This window comes from Cyanistes caeruleus, chromosome 15 (genome assembly GCF_971803275.1).
Source record: "Cyanistes caeruleus chromosome 15, bCyaCae1.hap1.1, whole genome shotgun sequence".
Classification (NCBI taxonomy): Eukaryota; Metazoa; Chordata; class Aves; order Passeriformes; family Paridae; genus Cyanistes; species Cyanistes caeruleus.
The window spans coordinates 15,829,945-15,845,650 of record NC_141715.1 but is presented as its reverse complement, the minus strand read 5'-3'; the positions used below and the strand labels follow the sequence as shown (position 1 = coordinate 15,845,650).

The 15,706-nt window shown below is 40.7% G+C and overlaps 1 protein-coding gene across 8 annotated transcripts in view; it reads right to left on the bottom strand.

The window, feature by feature from the left end:
- The window catches only part of LOC111935707 (protocadherin alpha-C2-like), a 90,249-nt gene that overhangs the window by 27,071 nt on the left and 47,472 nt on the right, over positions 1-15,706 (bottom strand). For all 8 annotated transcript variants that reach the window (XM_086851216.1, XM_086851220.1, XM_023936202.2 and 5 more), the window contains 2 exons: positions 11,148-11,206; positions 8,935-9,023 (listed from right to left, as the gene is read on the bottom strand). In XM_086851216.1, the coding sequence (XP_086707342.1) occupies positions 8,935-9,023; positions 11,148-11,206 (148 nt within the window). The remainder of the gene's footprint in view (positions 1-8,934; positions 9,024-11,147; positions 11,207-15,706) is intronic.

The window sequence follows — 15,706 nt, the reverse complement described above, 5'->3', positions numbered from 1 at the left end:
CAGTGCCTCACCACCCTCAAAGGAAAGAATTTCTTCTAAATATCTAATCTAAACCAACTCAGGCATTGTGAAGCCATTCCCCCTTGTCCTGGCACCCTGTGCTCTGCAGAAAGTCTCTCTCCAGTGGCCCAGAGGAACAGGAAGCAACCTCTGCCTGACTCTTTGAAAGCAGGGCTTGGGAGGTGCTAAGGTCAGACTTCACAGGCAAAGGGCCTGTGAGCAGTGAAACAGGAGGGCTGAAGCAATAACTGCACAGTGTTCAGGAAATCCTGACCTAAGGGACTCTGCGTGGCTCAGCAGGCTGGAAAGGGGCAGGGAAGGAGAGCCCCAAAACAGTCTGACAATGTTTTTATCCTTCCTTCACTCCTGCTGCAGTGAGAGCATTTGGGGCCAGGTGGATGATCATCAACATCCCCACAGAGCACTCTGTGATAAGTGTGATTTCAATTTTCCTGTTTTTAAACCAGGATAGTGAACTTGTCCTTTCCCTTGTGTTCCCAGACTTTGTCTGCCCTGCTCATGTCAGTGGCAAGTTCCTTAAGGCACGGCTTGTCTTTTGCTGTCTGTCTGGGCTTTGTGCAGCACCATCTGACCCAAGAGGCACAGCCACACTACAACATTAACAACAGACACTGAAGCAATGCCTGCTTACAAAAATAAACACATGAAAAATACATTTATGACCCTTGTGTACAGCAAAGTGCTGCACACAGGCAGACATCCATTAAGAGAATATTCAATATCACAGAGTGGTCTGGACTCCCTCAACCTCTTTTCTTCTTCCCACTACTCCCAATACAAATACATTCCAGATCAGAATTTCTTAGGATTACTTAGAAACATCCTTATTTTATCCATCTATTTTCTATCAGATAGTGAATTGTATACTGCGAGAGATAACAGGGTTAAACTTCATCTAGCATCATAAATATCATAGGTTGTTTTAACATTTACTTGAGAATATTTTCTTTAAAAAAAAAAAATCTAAACAGAATAAAATTAAGCCCACAGCAGTGATAAAAAATAACCCCCAAACCATGCACACAAAGCAAGGCACAAGAAGGAAAAAATAAGGCAGCTGTAACCTCAAGTGGAAACAATTTGATTACCATCAATTCCCTGAAGTACTGACCAGATAAACATTTGTTTAGTTTATAAGTTCTGACAAGATCACAACCCAAGGTAGTACAGCGGCAAGGGAGTGATTTTTCTATTTATTTATTAAAACTGCTGAGAAATTAATAAAGACAGGAATCAAAATCCATGTCTTCTGTGTAGCTACAAAATATTACCAGTAGGCAGACAAGGCAAACTCACTGGTATTGTTATAAAGATCACAAAGAACCACATGCCTAAAGCAACAGACAGTGAAAAAGTTGCTTGGATTTGAAAATCCAACTTTATTATATTTATAAAATAATTTCCTACCAGATGTCTAAGAACTAATCACATCATCTGGCAAATGTCCCCCTTTTATTTCTTTGCTCAGTTATGAGAAATATTTTTAAGTGCAAATTTAATCTCCATTTTGAAGAAGCAGAAACATTATTACAGGAAAGAATGAATAAAGCAGACAAGGAGTTACTGCTACTAAACTTTCTCCCAGTGCCTAAATATAGAAATTATAGCCAGATAAACTGCTTACGTAAAATCTCTGTATCACTTCTTAAAATGAAGTCTGGAGCTGCAGCAGCTTTTGTCCACAGTTTCAGAAGACTTTCTTCATGTTGTTCAGTCACAGAAAACCTCAAGCTTTTTTCCTCCTTTACTCTTATTTCATTCAGAAATTTTTCTGAATTTTTTTTATTTTTTCAGAATTTTTGAAGTCCACTGGGTTATTTACATCTCAGCTGGAGCTATCAGTCCTACCTTTAAGAAACCTGCATTGAAACAATCACCTCACTGGGCATCAGAAACTGGACTTGATCTCCATTTGGGAAAATTCAACAACTGGCTCCAGTCAGGGACAAATGAGGTCCTAAATCAATTGGAAGGATGCACATACACAGGGACTGGAATAAATGATGAGATGCACAAATGCATTCTGCATTGCCTGGGCCTAATGAGAAAGGGAAATTCTCACAAATATTTGCATCAGGTGAAATCAAGAATTTGCCATAGTACGTGAAGACATAAACTCTTCCAAGACCATTCTCTTTGACTGTCAAAATTAACACAACGTCTTATTCAAATATATGAAGTCAAAGAGACCACACAATTTAGAAGTTTCCAGCATTAGCCTTTTCCAAATTCTGATGAGTGCTATCCTTTTCTCCTTACACTGAGCCTTCAAGGACTAAGGTATTAAATCTCTCATCCATGTCACCTCATTTACTTGGTACTCCCTGCTGAAAAATAAAGGACCCCTTGATAAAGATCACAAACACTATTTCAGGTCAGTCATGAGGGTTTTGCAGCTAAGAGGAAAATAAATTAACAGAAAGTAAATTTAACTTTAGTCAAGTCATGACTGCAGTTTCTGTATAATATCATCTATCATCCCCTTCTCTCTTTGCTCACTCAGCTGAAGTGAAGTCTAAACTAACTTATTAATTTGCCCAGTCCTGACTCCAAATTTAAAGCCCAAAGTGGTGATTCAACCACAGTTTGGATGGGGTGAGGCAGATGAGCTCTGGGTCATAACAGTCATCAGCTTTTAAAAAATAATGATCAGTATGTCAAGCTGCATCTGTCATAAAAATATGTATTTTGACATGTTCTTCTGAAAAAGTCCTTTTGATTCCAAAATGCTTTCCTTCAGTCCAAGTAGCATTTGAAATTCTCAGTCCTCTCCAGCTTCCATCAGGCTGTCAAAATGAGAAGCATTTATCCCTGAAAATTCTTAGTTCAGTATGAAATATTGAAAAGGTGACGTGGGGCCAAGCTGGTGACCTACATTTCAACATTCCTGAAATAACAATACCGAGGGGAGACAGTGGACAGATGAGCAGGAAGAGACCAAAGTCATCAGATGAAAGGAAAAAACAAGAAAAATTAGAAAGAGAGAGGTACATACTTGGCAAACCAGAGAGGGAACAAGAAGGGAGTAAAAAGAAGTGGAAAACCAAAAAGCAGGAAATATGCAGGGAATGTCCTGGGAATAAAGTGTTCTGGGATTAGGGGCAAAACTGAGGACTGTACATCATGCTGAAGGTCTCAGCAACTGGCTGGAATTGAGAACTGAGAATTCAATGACCAGAATCTGAACATAAAAGTAAAAGCAAGGGATTTAGCCTTATATAGCCCTTGCAGATTATTTCTATTTCAGTTTAGGTCGTTGCACTGCATCCACACAAGTAAGCTGGCATGATTTCCTTCCCCAGACTCCACCGAGCTGGAAGATACTGCAGCTTCAAATAATTACTTCAGTGTGCTTTAAGGGCATGATTTTTTCCATGATCCAAGAGGTTGTGAACCAAATCTCTGTGATACTTTCCTATGAATTCTTAGGAACTGCTTAGGACCTTCATTTTGGGAATTTATTAAATCATTGATTTGAAGACTAATTTTCATGAAAAACATAAATAACTAGGCTGTTCTGTATTTCCCCTATTATGTTCTTTAAGATATTGCACATGCTATCACAGTGTTTCTTAGACCACTAAAGATAAGAATTTTAGGACTGATATTTGGCTTTCTATGCATTTCTGGTTTTGAGTGCTGGAATTATGAAATTCCATAGAAAACTGATTATTAAATTAAAAAACAGAGAGAGGCTGTAGATATGCACAGCTGCATTTTCTCACTCCTTCCATTTTAAACAGCTGCAGCATTCTGCAACAAACCAAGAAACCAGTTCTATACTCTGGGTTGCTAATTAGTTATTATCTTTTATAGCTTTGATCAATGAACTGCTAAAGCTAAGGCAGAGCAGTGCTGTTATTTGCAAATTAACCTTTAACAGTCTCAAAGAAACAGCACTTTCAGCCCCTGCAGATTCTTTGCAGCGACTTCTTGATGAGTCTTAATCAGTTTTTTTCTGTAGATGAGGAAGGTCATCTGAAGAAGGTGAATAGAAATTCACTGACATTTTAGGAATTGTCCTCCACTCACAGCCACAGTGTAAAGCTATAACATATGAAATATGTTACAACTTAGGTCTCACCATTGTCTGAGTCATTTTCTTAGGCTCTTTCTCTTTAAACTGGATTTTTAGAAGACTAATTCAGTGTCCAAGACCTTTGTGACAGTGCTGTGGGACCCTGTAAGCTTCTCCTGTAATGCCTGCCTGATTTCAAGGCTGTTCTAACAGTGAGAGTCAATCCCCCCTCGTTCTTTTCATTCCTTCTGTGCTGATGTTACACAGACTCAAAGGTGCAGATGGTGTCAAATGGTTATTCCATGAAAAGAACAACTGCAGTGCAGCTTTCTGTCCCACTCATCAAATCTATTACCCAACCCCAGGTGCCAATCTTCTTTCCAGTGACCTGTGCTCAGCAGGCACTTCAAAAATCGACATTGTGCCATTCCCAAGGCACATCTGCCTCCTGTAGACCTCCTAGCATCTCTTCCAATTGTTTCTCTCTACCTCTGTGTTCACCTTTCTATGCAAGATCTTTCCTGGTGTCCCCTCTCATACCCTTAGCTTTCTCTGCTCAGATCTCTCTTCCTTGCACTATCATCCTGTATTTCATCACAGTTTCATTGGACTTCAGTATCTCTTTCAGATTTAATATTCTTATTCAGGTTGGATTTACTTGCTTGACATCCAAATAAGTCTTGTGAGACCGAGAATTGGGAATGACACAACTAACAGTGGATAATTCTAATGATTTCTTTTCCCTATCAAACATCCCTGTTCTTGGACATTTTTCTTAAAATCCACACAAGAGCCCCTGTCCTTTCTTCAGAGTTTTTCCACAGTCATTCTGTTCACAACACCGTACCCCAAACCAGCAGTACAAAACTCACTAGGAAGACTGACTTTACTTTTCAGGAGCTTTTGCTTATTTGACATATTTACAGTTGCTTCCCATTTAGTTTTCTGAATTCATAACTTATTCTGTGTATCATGCCCCATCAGTGGACCTTGTCTGCATTCCAGGTGATTGCAGCAGGAACCTTCCCCTCTGAGAGCAATACAAAATTATTCCAGAGAAACTCTAGTTCCCAGCACAAAGCCAGGGCAGTCTAGGAGTATGTGGACAAGGAATATCCCTAGTTAGCATGGAACAGGAGGAAAAATGGAATAAAACCAGGAAAGTTGTGAGACACACAAATTTCACAGGACAAATGATGAAAAATTCAGGTTTGGGGTGATGAGATGCAAAGAGCTTTGTATAAGGGACTTTATTTATGATCTTGTTCCAACTCCCTGCCATGGGACACCGTGCACTACCCCAGATTGCTCCAAGCCCCATCCAACCCTCTGACACTTCCAGGGATCCAGAGGCAGCCACAGCTTCTCTGGGAAACCTGTGCCAGGGTCTCACCACCCTAACAGGAAAATTTCTTGCTGCAGTGCTCCCAGCCAGTCCATGATTCCTGCTTGGGAGAGCCCAGGCAGTGCAGAAAGGCTCTGTTAAAACAACTGCACTGCATCCAACCCTGGGGCCCCAGCAGAGGAAGGACATTGACCTGTTGGAGCTTTAAAAAACAGCGTTACCACCTCTCCTCCCCAGCTAATTCCCTGAGAAAAGAAAAAGAAATAGCAGATATATTTAGAAGAATGTTACCACAGCAAAATCAGAAGTAGAAAATTAGTGTATTTTAGGATGGCATTTGCCTAGGCAATCATAAGTCAGCCCCTTGTGCATATTTATAAGGGTAGACACTGAAATCCTAATTTCCTGAAAGTCTGTGGGCTATTTGACATGGACTCCAGAGATGCCAGTATTTCACCCACGGCTTCACCTACACACTTGCAAATTTTAGATGTGAATTTTTTCATGAGATCCTTTCATCTTTTACAGAACTGTCTGAATGGAAGTCTTTTATTTTCCCCCTCTACACATGGTGTGTGGCCCAGTGCCTTATTTACTGCACACATATAAAGTCTACATTGAATACAGGATTTGAAATTTCTCATGACTGTTTTCCTTCACAAATCCTTATTGTTCTCCTGAGTCTTACAAGTGCTGTGAAAGCATCTTTAGACTGTTTTTGTGAAGTATTTGCATTACACCAGTTCTGTTTTGTAGATTGGAACCAGCAGCACAGAGAAATACACATAGAGTTGTCTAATGTCTCATAACTCTAAGCTCTGAATTATTCATAAGTCTCATTTATTCAGAAATTGTCAGTGCTTTATGTCTAGAGCAAAATTTGTGTTCATCTTAGTTTCTGTTAGGAGCTCTCACCATTTTTGCCAATCAAGCTCCATTTATTGTGAGTTACTTATCAAAAACACAGAGTTCACTCAGTTTAGTGGCCATCTAAAGTTTAATAGAATTGCCAAAACTACCAAAGGACATAGAGCAGAAACCAGAAATCTGTCTTCATTCCCTGATCTTATGTAGCATGTGGGGGACTAACAAGGTGCCCCAAAATGCTAAACTCAAAGCCAGAGGGAGTTTGAATCTTCTTGTCCCACCTCACCCAGGAGCTTCCTGACTGCAAACCTACAATTGGCTGAACTGGTGCCTAAGAAGATGCAAACACAACTTTAAAAATGCCACATCCAGATTCACTGTTTTTTGCATGGATGAAATATAGAAATAAAGTCAACAGGAGTGCTGTCAGTCAAATAAGGACTGGGCAACACATATTTGCTGAAAAACGTGTGATGATGTTTGAGTTCAGCTATATATTAGGACTTAAGGATTTACTGATTTCACACTTGTTATTACAAGTCTTGAACCTAAACCAAAAAAGGAAAGAAGCACTGAAAGAGATATCTCTGGGAAACTAAAGGCAGGATTCTAAAGCAGTGGTAGTAATTTGCTAAATATGTGGTGTACTGAGGTCACAAAAGCTAACACAACCATTAATCCTGAGATTTCTCTGGGAAGCACCTGTTTGCTATTAAGGATCAGGGACATCTAAAGATTTTGGTTACAAAGAGAGGAGAATATTACCTGAAACCCACTACAAAAGGAAGCAAAAAGGTCTAATTAATGTAATATCAGGGTCGCTAATCCCTGGGGAGCGGACAAAGACAAAACAAAATAATCTTCTTTGTGCTGGGATGCACTGATTGCACAAGTGCCTCACAAGTCATGAAAGGAAGCAGAAATACGAGCCAAGGGTTACTGCTCCTCAAACAAAGAGATGTTCAGGTTCCCAAAGCAAGTCCAAAATGATAAGACCCAAAACAGAATAGTGGGGCAGGGCTCTGGGACCCAAATGCCACTGGACCTCCTCAGATGACAGAACCATCCTACCTTTGCACTTACATTCAGGTGCTTGGAAGTACCAGCAGGAAAGGTTTTTCTGGGAGAAAGTTTGTGCCCATAGTGAACTGGGTGCAAGGCCCTGCACTGAGTGCTCAGCCAGGGATGATTTGTGCAGCCAAAAGCCTGAGGGAAGCCCTCTCAAAGGTCACAGCGTTCTTGTGGTGACATTTTCAAATGCAAGCTCCACAGCCACACACCCTCCACATTCTGCAAAGAGCTGTGTCTTCCTGCAAAGCCTGCAGCAGAAGGAAGGGCACACAAACCCCAGGTGATCGTAGCCTAGGGCAACATCATATATTAAATTAATTTCCAAATCTGTTTCTGCAAACAGCCCTTCTGCAAGACCAGTGCAGGTTTCGCTGGGCACCATTAACTTCTGGATGTTGCTACTGTGGTTGCAAATCCTCAGGTTGTTCCTCAGCCCTTCATCCAGGTGAAATTCCCATTTAAATAGAAAGAAAGGTTTGCACCAAAAAAGATTAAATGAAGTAATCATAATTTTTGCTGCTGAAGACCCCATTTCCCAGCACCTGAGCTGCCTCTGTGATGTGAGCATCACTCCTCATTTCAATTCCTGACTGACAGTGCTCACAGAGCTGCCAGACACAGGGCATCCACTGAGTTTACAGTTTGGTTTGGACATGGCTGAAAACAGTGACTGACTGCTCCTCTAAGTCTCCCTATTATTCCTGCTCCAAAATCAAAATTGAGAATATTTTTTTTGTCTTCACTGCAAAACATCCAGGTGATTTTTTTTCCCCTAAACTCCATGAGAACCTTCTGGCAATTCTTATTGACTGCTGTGAAGTCATCAGTCAGTGACAAAGTAAATGAAGCTACATTCCAAACCATGCTTTTTGTCATTTATATTGATATAATACTAATAATAATAATAATTAATAATAATAATAATAATAATAATAATAATAATAATTAGCATTTTAGTTTCCTTCATCATGTATTAGTGAACGAAAATAGCTAGCAAAAATTTAGGTCTGATTTCACCACAGGAAAGTAAAATGAGAAGAGACATTCAAAGAGACTTACTGGCTTTGTAAAAATAACAAAAGGAGAACTGATAAGCTCCTACCCCAGTTTCACTGTTCTTTTGAAATGGAGGGCAAACCAGCTCTGGAATACACACACCTGAATACACACATCAGAACTGAACCACTATTCCATTATTCCATTACACAAAGCAGTAACCTCCAAAAGCAGGGTGAAAGCAGAGATCAGGGACTCTTATCTCCAGTGCTCATCTGAGAATGAGTAAAGATGTATTTTATACTTTACTGTTCCACTCTATTTAGATTCCACAGATTAATTTACAAGAACTTTATACCCAGATCACAGAATGCTCTGAGTTGGAAGGGAGCCACAAGGATCATCAAGCCCAACTCTAAAGTGAATGGCTTGTATCTCATACAGAGACTGAACCCACAAACTTGGGGTTATTTTCACCATGCTCTGACCAGCTGAGCCCATCTGAGGGGCTTCACTCAGAGATACAAAACAGAGCAAAAATGAAGCAGAAGCATTAAGACATCTACTGCAGTTAACATTAGTTCTTCCCAAATATTCTGGATTTTCACATCCTTACCTGCTGTAGCACTGGAGACTGTTGGCCACTGCTGGTCAGGCCCTGCTGGTCCTCCACGCAGGACTCCTGCCTCCTCCATATGCACAGCGCTGGGTAAGCAAATATCACAGTTGGATTATCCAGTTCCCTTCTGCCCTGCACTTCACAGCATTTCCCTTTCCTGCTACTCTTCAAAGTTCATAACTATTTATCACTGTGCAGCTACTCCTACAGTATTGCATGATGTTAGCAGAATGACAAGCAGCTGTTTTGGCTTGCAAAAAATACCTTTGATTATTTACTAAAACCCATTTGTGGAATAACTTATAAAATAAACACACCTGCAGGACACCTTGCTCTCATTGTCTGGGAGTCACTAATAAGTGACACATCTTTGCTATTAGGATGTAGCAACATTGGGCAAATGATTAAAAAGTGGGTGGGGTTAGTTCTGAGCTTCTGTCCTTATGCCATTTTAACAAACCCCACCTTCCTGGGTTGCTGCACATTTCTCATGAGTAATTCAGGAAGAGAAATGCATTTTCTTTAATGCAAAAACTACTACAGCAAAGTTTACAGTGTCACATCATGAGCACTGGGTATCAAAAGCAGCAATTTGCACCTTACATGGAAGGAAAAGAAAAAATCTGCTGTTTTTAATACAAAACTAAGCATGATATTTGTATGCTGCTCCTTAAGAGAAACAGGATTCCATGGCTGTGTCCCTGTCTCTGCTCATTGGCTTCACACTCCCTTTCACACTTACAGCTGAAGTTAAGGGCCAGTTCCATCCAAATGTGGCAGACATCAAGAGCATCAAATTTCTACAAGTTTTGTGAAAAATCAGCATTTTATGAAAACCAACAACTGGGCAGAGCACACAGGCTCAGAACATGAGATTTTGGGTAAGGACTGGGGCTGCTGATGTGAGAGAGCAGAGGAACACAAACAATTTCCCAGAAAGGCCCCATTAATCTTGTGGGATTAAAATAAAGTCTTAACTTTCCATTAATTGTTCAAGTTGCTTCAGATAAGATCTTATACTTTGTACAGAAAGGAATGTGGGTCCACAAGAGCATGCCTGACTCAGGACCAGCAGGTAAGGTGCTCAGGTAGGCAGAATTCCTTCTTCAGGATCCTGCTCCCCAGACTGTTCATTGATTTTGCAGTTATGGATTACAAAAAAATTGAAAGTCACAGCAGGAAAATAAAAGAAAGAAAACAGCTTGCCCAGTAGGCCACAGAGTCAAGCTTGCTCTGTCTTCCTTTGCTTTTGGTCCTTGAGGTTTAGATTCCTTTTCACACAGCATCTCAAAGTCAGCTGGAAATCACTCTGAGTCCTCACCCACATGAAACACAGTGTGACTGAATTTAGGGTTCCAATCTCATAAAGACTCTGCAGCCCTGTGGATAATGGATAAAGGTACAGCACCACTGGACCAACAATTCTGAGAAACCCATACACGTCTGCACTTTGTGATGCCACCAGGAATTGCTGAAGCCTCATAATTGCATCTACACCTGTACAGGAATCTTATTAATCACATCAGATTACACCTGAACACAGAATCAGTTTTCTAATCTACTCAGGGAGAGTAAAAATACTGTTTGATTTAGGCTCTATAGAAGCAATTTTAATATAATTCTCTTTTTCCAAGTATACTGAGTAGAAAATTACAGCAGAGACTGCTTGCAGTATTAGGCAGCTGATTTTCAAAGATGTCTAAAGAGATTTGGACAAAAGCCTCACTTTTCCTTCTTTGAAAATCCATCTCATATCTTCAAAAAGTCCTTTCAACTGTATTAATCTTCTTGATTGCACCATGTGGTTAAAAACCTGCTGCAGGAGCAGCTACTTTTATGGTAATGAGAAAAAGAAGATGGAAATGCAGACAGACTATTGAAACATCAGCACTGATGATTACAGGGAGCTTTAAAATAAACAAAAAGCATATAATGACAATTAAATGATTCAATAATTGGAACAATTATGCCTTGACAGTCAATGGATACAAAAGCAGAAGGTAAAAAGAAAGAACAGCACAGCTTTACAGCAGAGCAATAACAGCGCGAGATGCAAGTCAGACTGAATCTGTAGCACGTGGAGATTGGAAGTGACAGCAGCAGAACTCAGGTGATTTCCATCTCAGCACAGCTATCATCAGAAAAACCTCTGTCCTTTTCACAGAGGAAGAAGACAGAATTCCCCTTCTCTGGAGAAACACCACACATACCTTTGCATTCCTGCCCTCAGGGACGCAGAGTAGCGCCAGTCCGGATTGGGATGTTTTGGCTGCAGAAACAAAAACCCAGGACAAAGCTGTTAGTGTCAGTACAACATGCTAAAAAGCATCTGTATCTGGCAAATTTTTTCAGGAAAACCTATATGGATAAACTCAAATTTTGTGAATTGCCAAATCTTCCTACAAATTTAAAGAAACTTTCAAATGGGCACACAGGGAGTGTCTCTGCAATAAATTTGTTTGCACACCAGGGGCTTTGGCTAGAGATGATCTCTGTCGAAGAACATTTAATGCTGCAAACTGGTGGAAAGTTATTTCATACATTCATCAACATTTTGGGCATAGGATAAGAAAACAACATCAGAAATCCAGAAAATATATTGTTTGTTTACCTGATAAGGTGAGGAAACTTAGAACTCCCGTACTAAATATTATCTGCCTGAGGGTGTGTAAATGTAACTCCCTGTGAGGGGGACATGGGGCAGCGAGGTTTCTGCTGGAATTCAGTGTACTGCAGAGGACTGCAACAGATGGTATCAGATTTGCAGACTGCAGCAAGTCTTTCATTAAGGTCAGACATGTCCATAATACCAAAACCTCTTAGATTCTCCATATTCATGAGAGGACATAAAAGGTAGAAGGGGAAAATAGCCAACAATACCCTTTGACCAACAAACCTCTGCATATGCTGATGTGCTGCAGCATGACTTGCTAAATAAGGAGATAATTAAGAAACCCTCAGTTGATCAGAAATTGCTCCAGAAAATCGTTTTTGCATTGTCAGGGGACTGTCACTGTAATTTTCAACTACACCCAATGAGTGCAAGCTCAGGTCCCTTAAAATTAAGCCCTGAGGACATACCAAGGTTATTTCTCAGGAAACTGAAACCACTATTCTGTAGGTGATAGTGTAGTGAGTGCTTAAGTTCAGGCACTGGAATTCAAAGGCAGAACTTATATCCAAAACCATAATGGACTACATTCATTCCTGATGTGTCTTGCACAGTGCCAATCACACAAATAATAAATGACAGTAATGGTTTAATTCTCTTCAAATTATTGGAGGCAGATCAGAAATGAATTTGACCCCATTACTTGAAAGAGAAAAAGAAAGTGTTGAATGTTCTGAATTATTTAAAGCCAACTCCGTCTTTCCTCTTGAGGTCTGGCATATGCTTTTCCCTGGATCAATAGGTTTTATTCAAACAAAAATGGAGCAATTACAACTTGCAGTATTGCTCTATCACCACATTCCCAGGTCCAGCATCACTCAAGACTGAGATGCTCTTGGATGATGCTCATTCTTTAAGGTCTGAGTTACACAAAAGGGAGGAGGCTGCTGTTTGCAACCACACATTAAACCTCTGTGCTAGCAATTTCCTTCCCATTTAGCCCCCTGTTCTCTGTCATGCTCAGGTTCTGCTGAGTTTAGCAGAAAGTGCTTTGACAAGAAGCCCATTATGCATGGTTCTAGTCTTTTCTGATTAATTCCATTTTGGCCCAGTCCCAGGGATGTCAAAGCAACTCTAAAGTCAACCATGTAGTAAGAGTCAATGAAAGAGGATAGAGAACAACACACACTGATCTGATCCTCCCCTGAGTTTGCCTTTCTTGAGTAGGAAGGGTGCTGACACCAGAAGATTTGTCTTTTCTTCTGATGTGGGTTTTTTTTTTATAGCAAGGGAACTGCTGGACTTTTGTTCTATTTTGCAATTTGAGAGGTGCAGGTTACTAACTTGTACAGGCAACGTGAGGAGGAGGAATCTTACCAGTCCCAGGCAAAACACAGATTAAGTGAGATCACATGAAAGCATGAAAAAGTCTGACTCTAGTTGGGTAGGAGTGAGAAAAGAGGAAAAAGACCACTCACAAAACATAGGTTTTTGGTTTTCAGATGAGAACTTTCCAACTCTTGGCTAGAAAACAAAAATCAATGTTCTGTTTGCAATGGGACATCAGATCTTGAATGAGTGATGGTGGCAGGAGAAACTCATTAGTTAGAAATTCAGCATTTATTCACTTCATATGCACGGACCAAGACTCATGTCAATATAAGAGAAATTAGGAGACTGGTATTTTCAAGGGTTACTATCCAGAAGCTCCAGCATTTTGTGGCTATTCCCAAACAGTTCTTTCTTTCCTATGGCTCTTTAGGTAGAGCTGCAGTGCTGTTCCCAGAGGAGCAGAAGAAGGAAGGAGGGAACAGGATGAGAAAAATTTACTCTGGAGGTGGAACCATTGCCACAGCTGACCACCAGGGGCTGGGGTTTTTTAACTATGAAAAAAAAATCAATATCTGTGACTTCTTTTTGAAGTCATTACAGGAAGAACCAGAGCATGAAGCAGTTGGGCAGCAGTTTGCCTTTGTGCAGATCTATTTTCACCCAGTTTTAGCATGTGCTTGCTGCTTGACTGGGTATTTTCAGAGCCCAGCAAGAGGCACATTTGTCCCACACTTGTGTTAGCACAGGTCAGTGTCCTCCAACTGACAAAAACAGTGAAATTTCTATTTTGTCATCATAACTGGCTTCTCCTTTTGTTCTGCTACAGGCTGTAATTCTTTCAGTTTCTCTGGCCATAAGAGAAAAGTTGTTTCAATACATCTCTAAATGGGACTGGACTAGAAAAGCAATAAAGCATGACCAGTAACAGAAGCTGAGCACAGCAGAAGCACCAAACCTATTCAATAAGATATCTCTCCCCAGCTCAGATGCAGCAGTGCTGCTTCTCAGAAATCCACCAGGAATTCACAGTCTACATGCTTGAGTTGATTTATATCTCTGGTTAAGAACAGTCCACCTCCACCACAGCACTCCCTGAAACCTGCCACATGGCCAAGTGTGTCCCACAGCACAGTCACTGTGCCAGGACACCATCCCCAAGCAGAGCTGAGTCCCCAGGCAGTCCCAGGGGCTCTCAGTGGGCTCCTCTGCAAAGCCCCAGAGTCCCAGATTTGGCTGTGGGATGTGCAGTGTGTCCTAAACCAACACCAGCAGGACAAGGTACAGCTGGCCAGGAAGAGTGAGGACACAGAGGGGACACAAAGAGGAATACAGGCTCTGAAGGGAAGGTCTGGATGCTTCCCAGTTGTAATTCCCCAGATTCCCACCATGTCACACAAAGCTGATGGAGACAATATTGTTCCTTTTACCTCCCCAGCTCATTACAAGACTCTGTTTATCACAATCCAGCACATTCTACTAGGCTGAAGGTAATTTTAGCTTCCCACTTCCCTCAGAGATTTTTGGAAGTCATGTAGCAAGTCCAGCAGTGCTGTCAGTAGGTGAAAGAAATCCCATGATCCAGCACAGAAGCAATCAACCATTTCCTTTCTTTCCCATCAGCTGCTTTTTCTGATTCAGTTAAAGCACACATCATCATGGTGTGAGACTAAAATCCATCCAGGTGCCTACAGAATGGTTGTCACTGCACCAGGAGAACGCCTCATGCCACCAGGTTGCTCCTGCTGCTTCTTCCAGGCACCAGGCACATTCTGCCATCCACATAACCACAGGCATTAATGTTACTGCTCATAAAAAAACAGTCCCATTGGGAAGTCTGATAATGTGAATGTATAATGTAAAGCAGAGCCATCTTAGGAGCAAGAAAGCTCATGCAAAATGTCACACTGTTGTTTTCAAGTGGGTTAACTGAAGAGTTGTTTCACTGGTTTGTGGAGAATAAATTTAGGTGAAAATGTTTTGTTATAAACATTTTCCTCAGCTCTCTTTTTTTATCTAATACAGTTAGAATTTCTCCCTGGGGCAGGAGAAATTTCTAATTTTTAAAAATATTGTCCTGATCCCATATTCAATTCATCAATGTGAACACTACTATTTCACTACAGTGCTTGCTAGAACAAAACCTGCTTGAGGTAGAGAAGCATGAATCAAATATTTACAAACAGTTACCAGATGCTGAGACTCTTAAAAACATCCTGCTTCTTTCTGATTTCCACACAAATGCACAACAGAATGACATGAGGTATATTTATCAAATGTATCTGCTTTGAAGCAATAATAAAAGCCTCTAAGAACCTCTGACCACATAAGGCTCTGCTTATTTTCCAGTGAGACAGTGCTGACAGGTGTGAGGAAACAGAGGCTTCTATTCCTGCTTTCCTTCTGTAAATGTTTAGAATTGACTTGCTGTGGAGAATAAACTATTTAAATACATGTTCATCCTTGAAGAAATCAAAAAGGAAATTGGAAGGGGGATGTAATTCAAAAACTCAAAGTCTGGGAATGTTAATTTTCATTCCTAACTCTGAGAAAACTGAGGTGAAGGGAACAGACAAATGCTTCTGTAAAGTACATTTAATGAGTTCCAAGAGAAGGAAAACACCTCTGCTCAACCCTGGATGCAGATTTCTGCTGGCACAGCAGGAGCCTCAAACCAAGAGTTTGTGCCCTGAAGCAGAGAGCACCTTCCCTGCTTAGCTGAGCAGGTTCAGACACTGCCATTAAACAAAAGAACAAACATTTATAGTTAACCTTTTCAATGTCAGCGGGGCTGGAGAATTTCTTAAAGGCTTAAGTTCTTGAACTGAG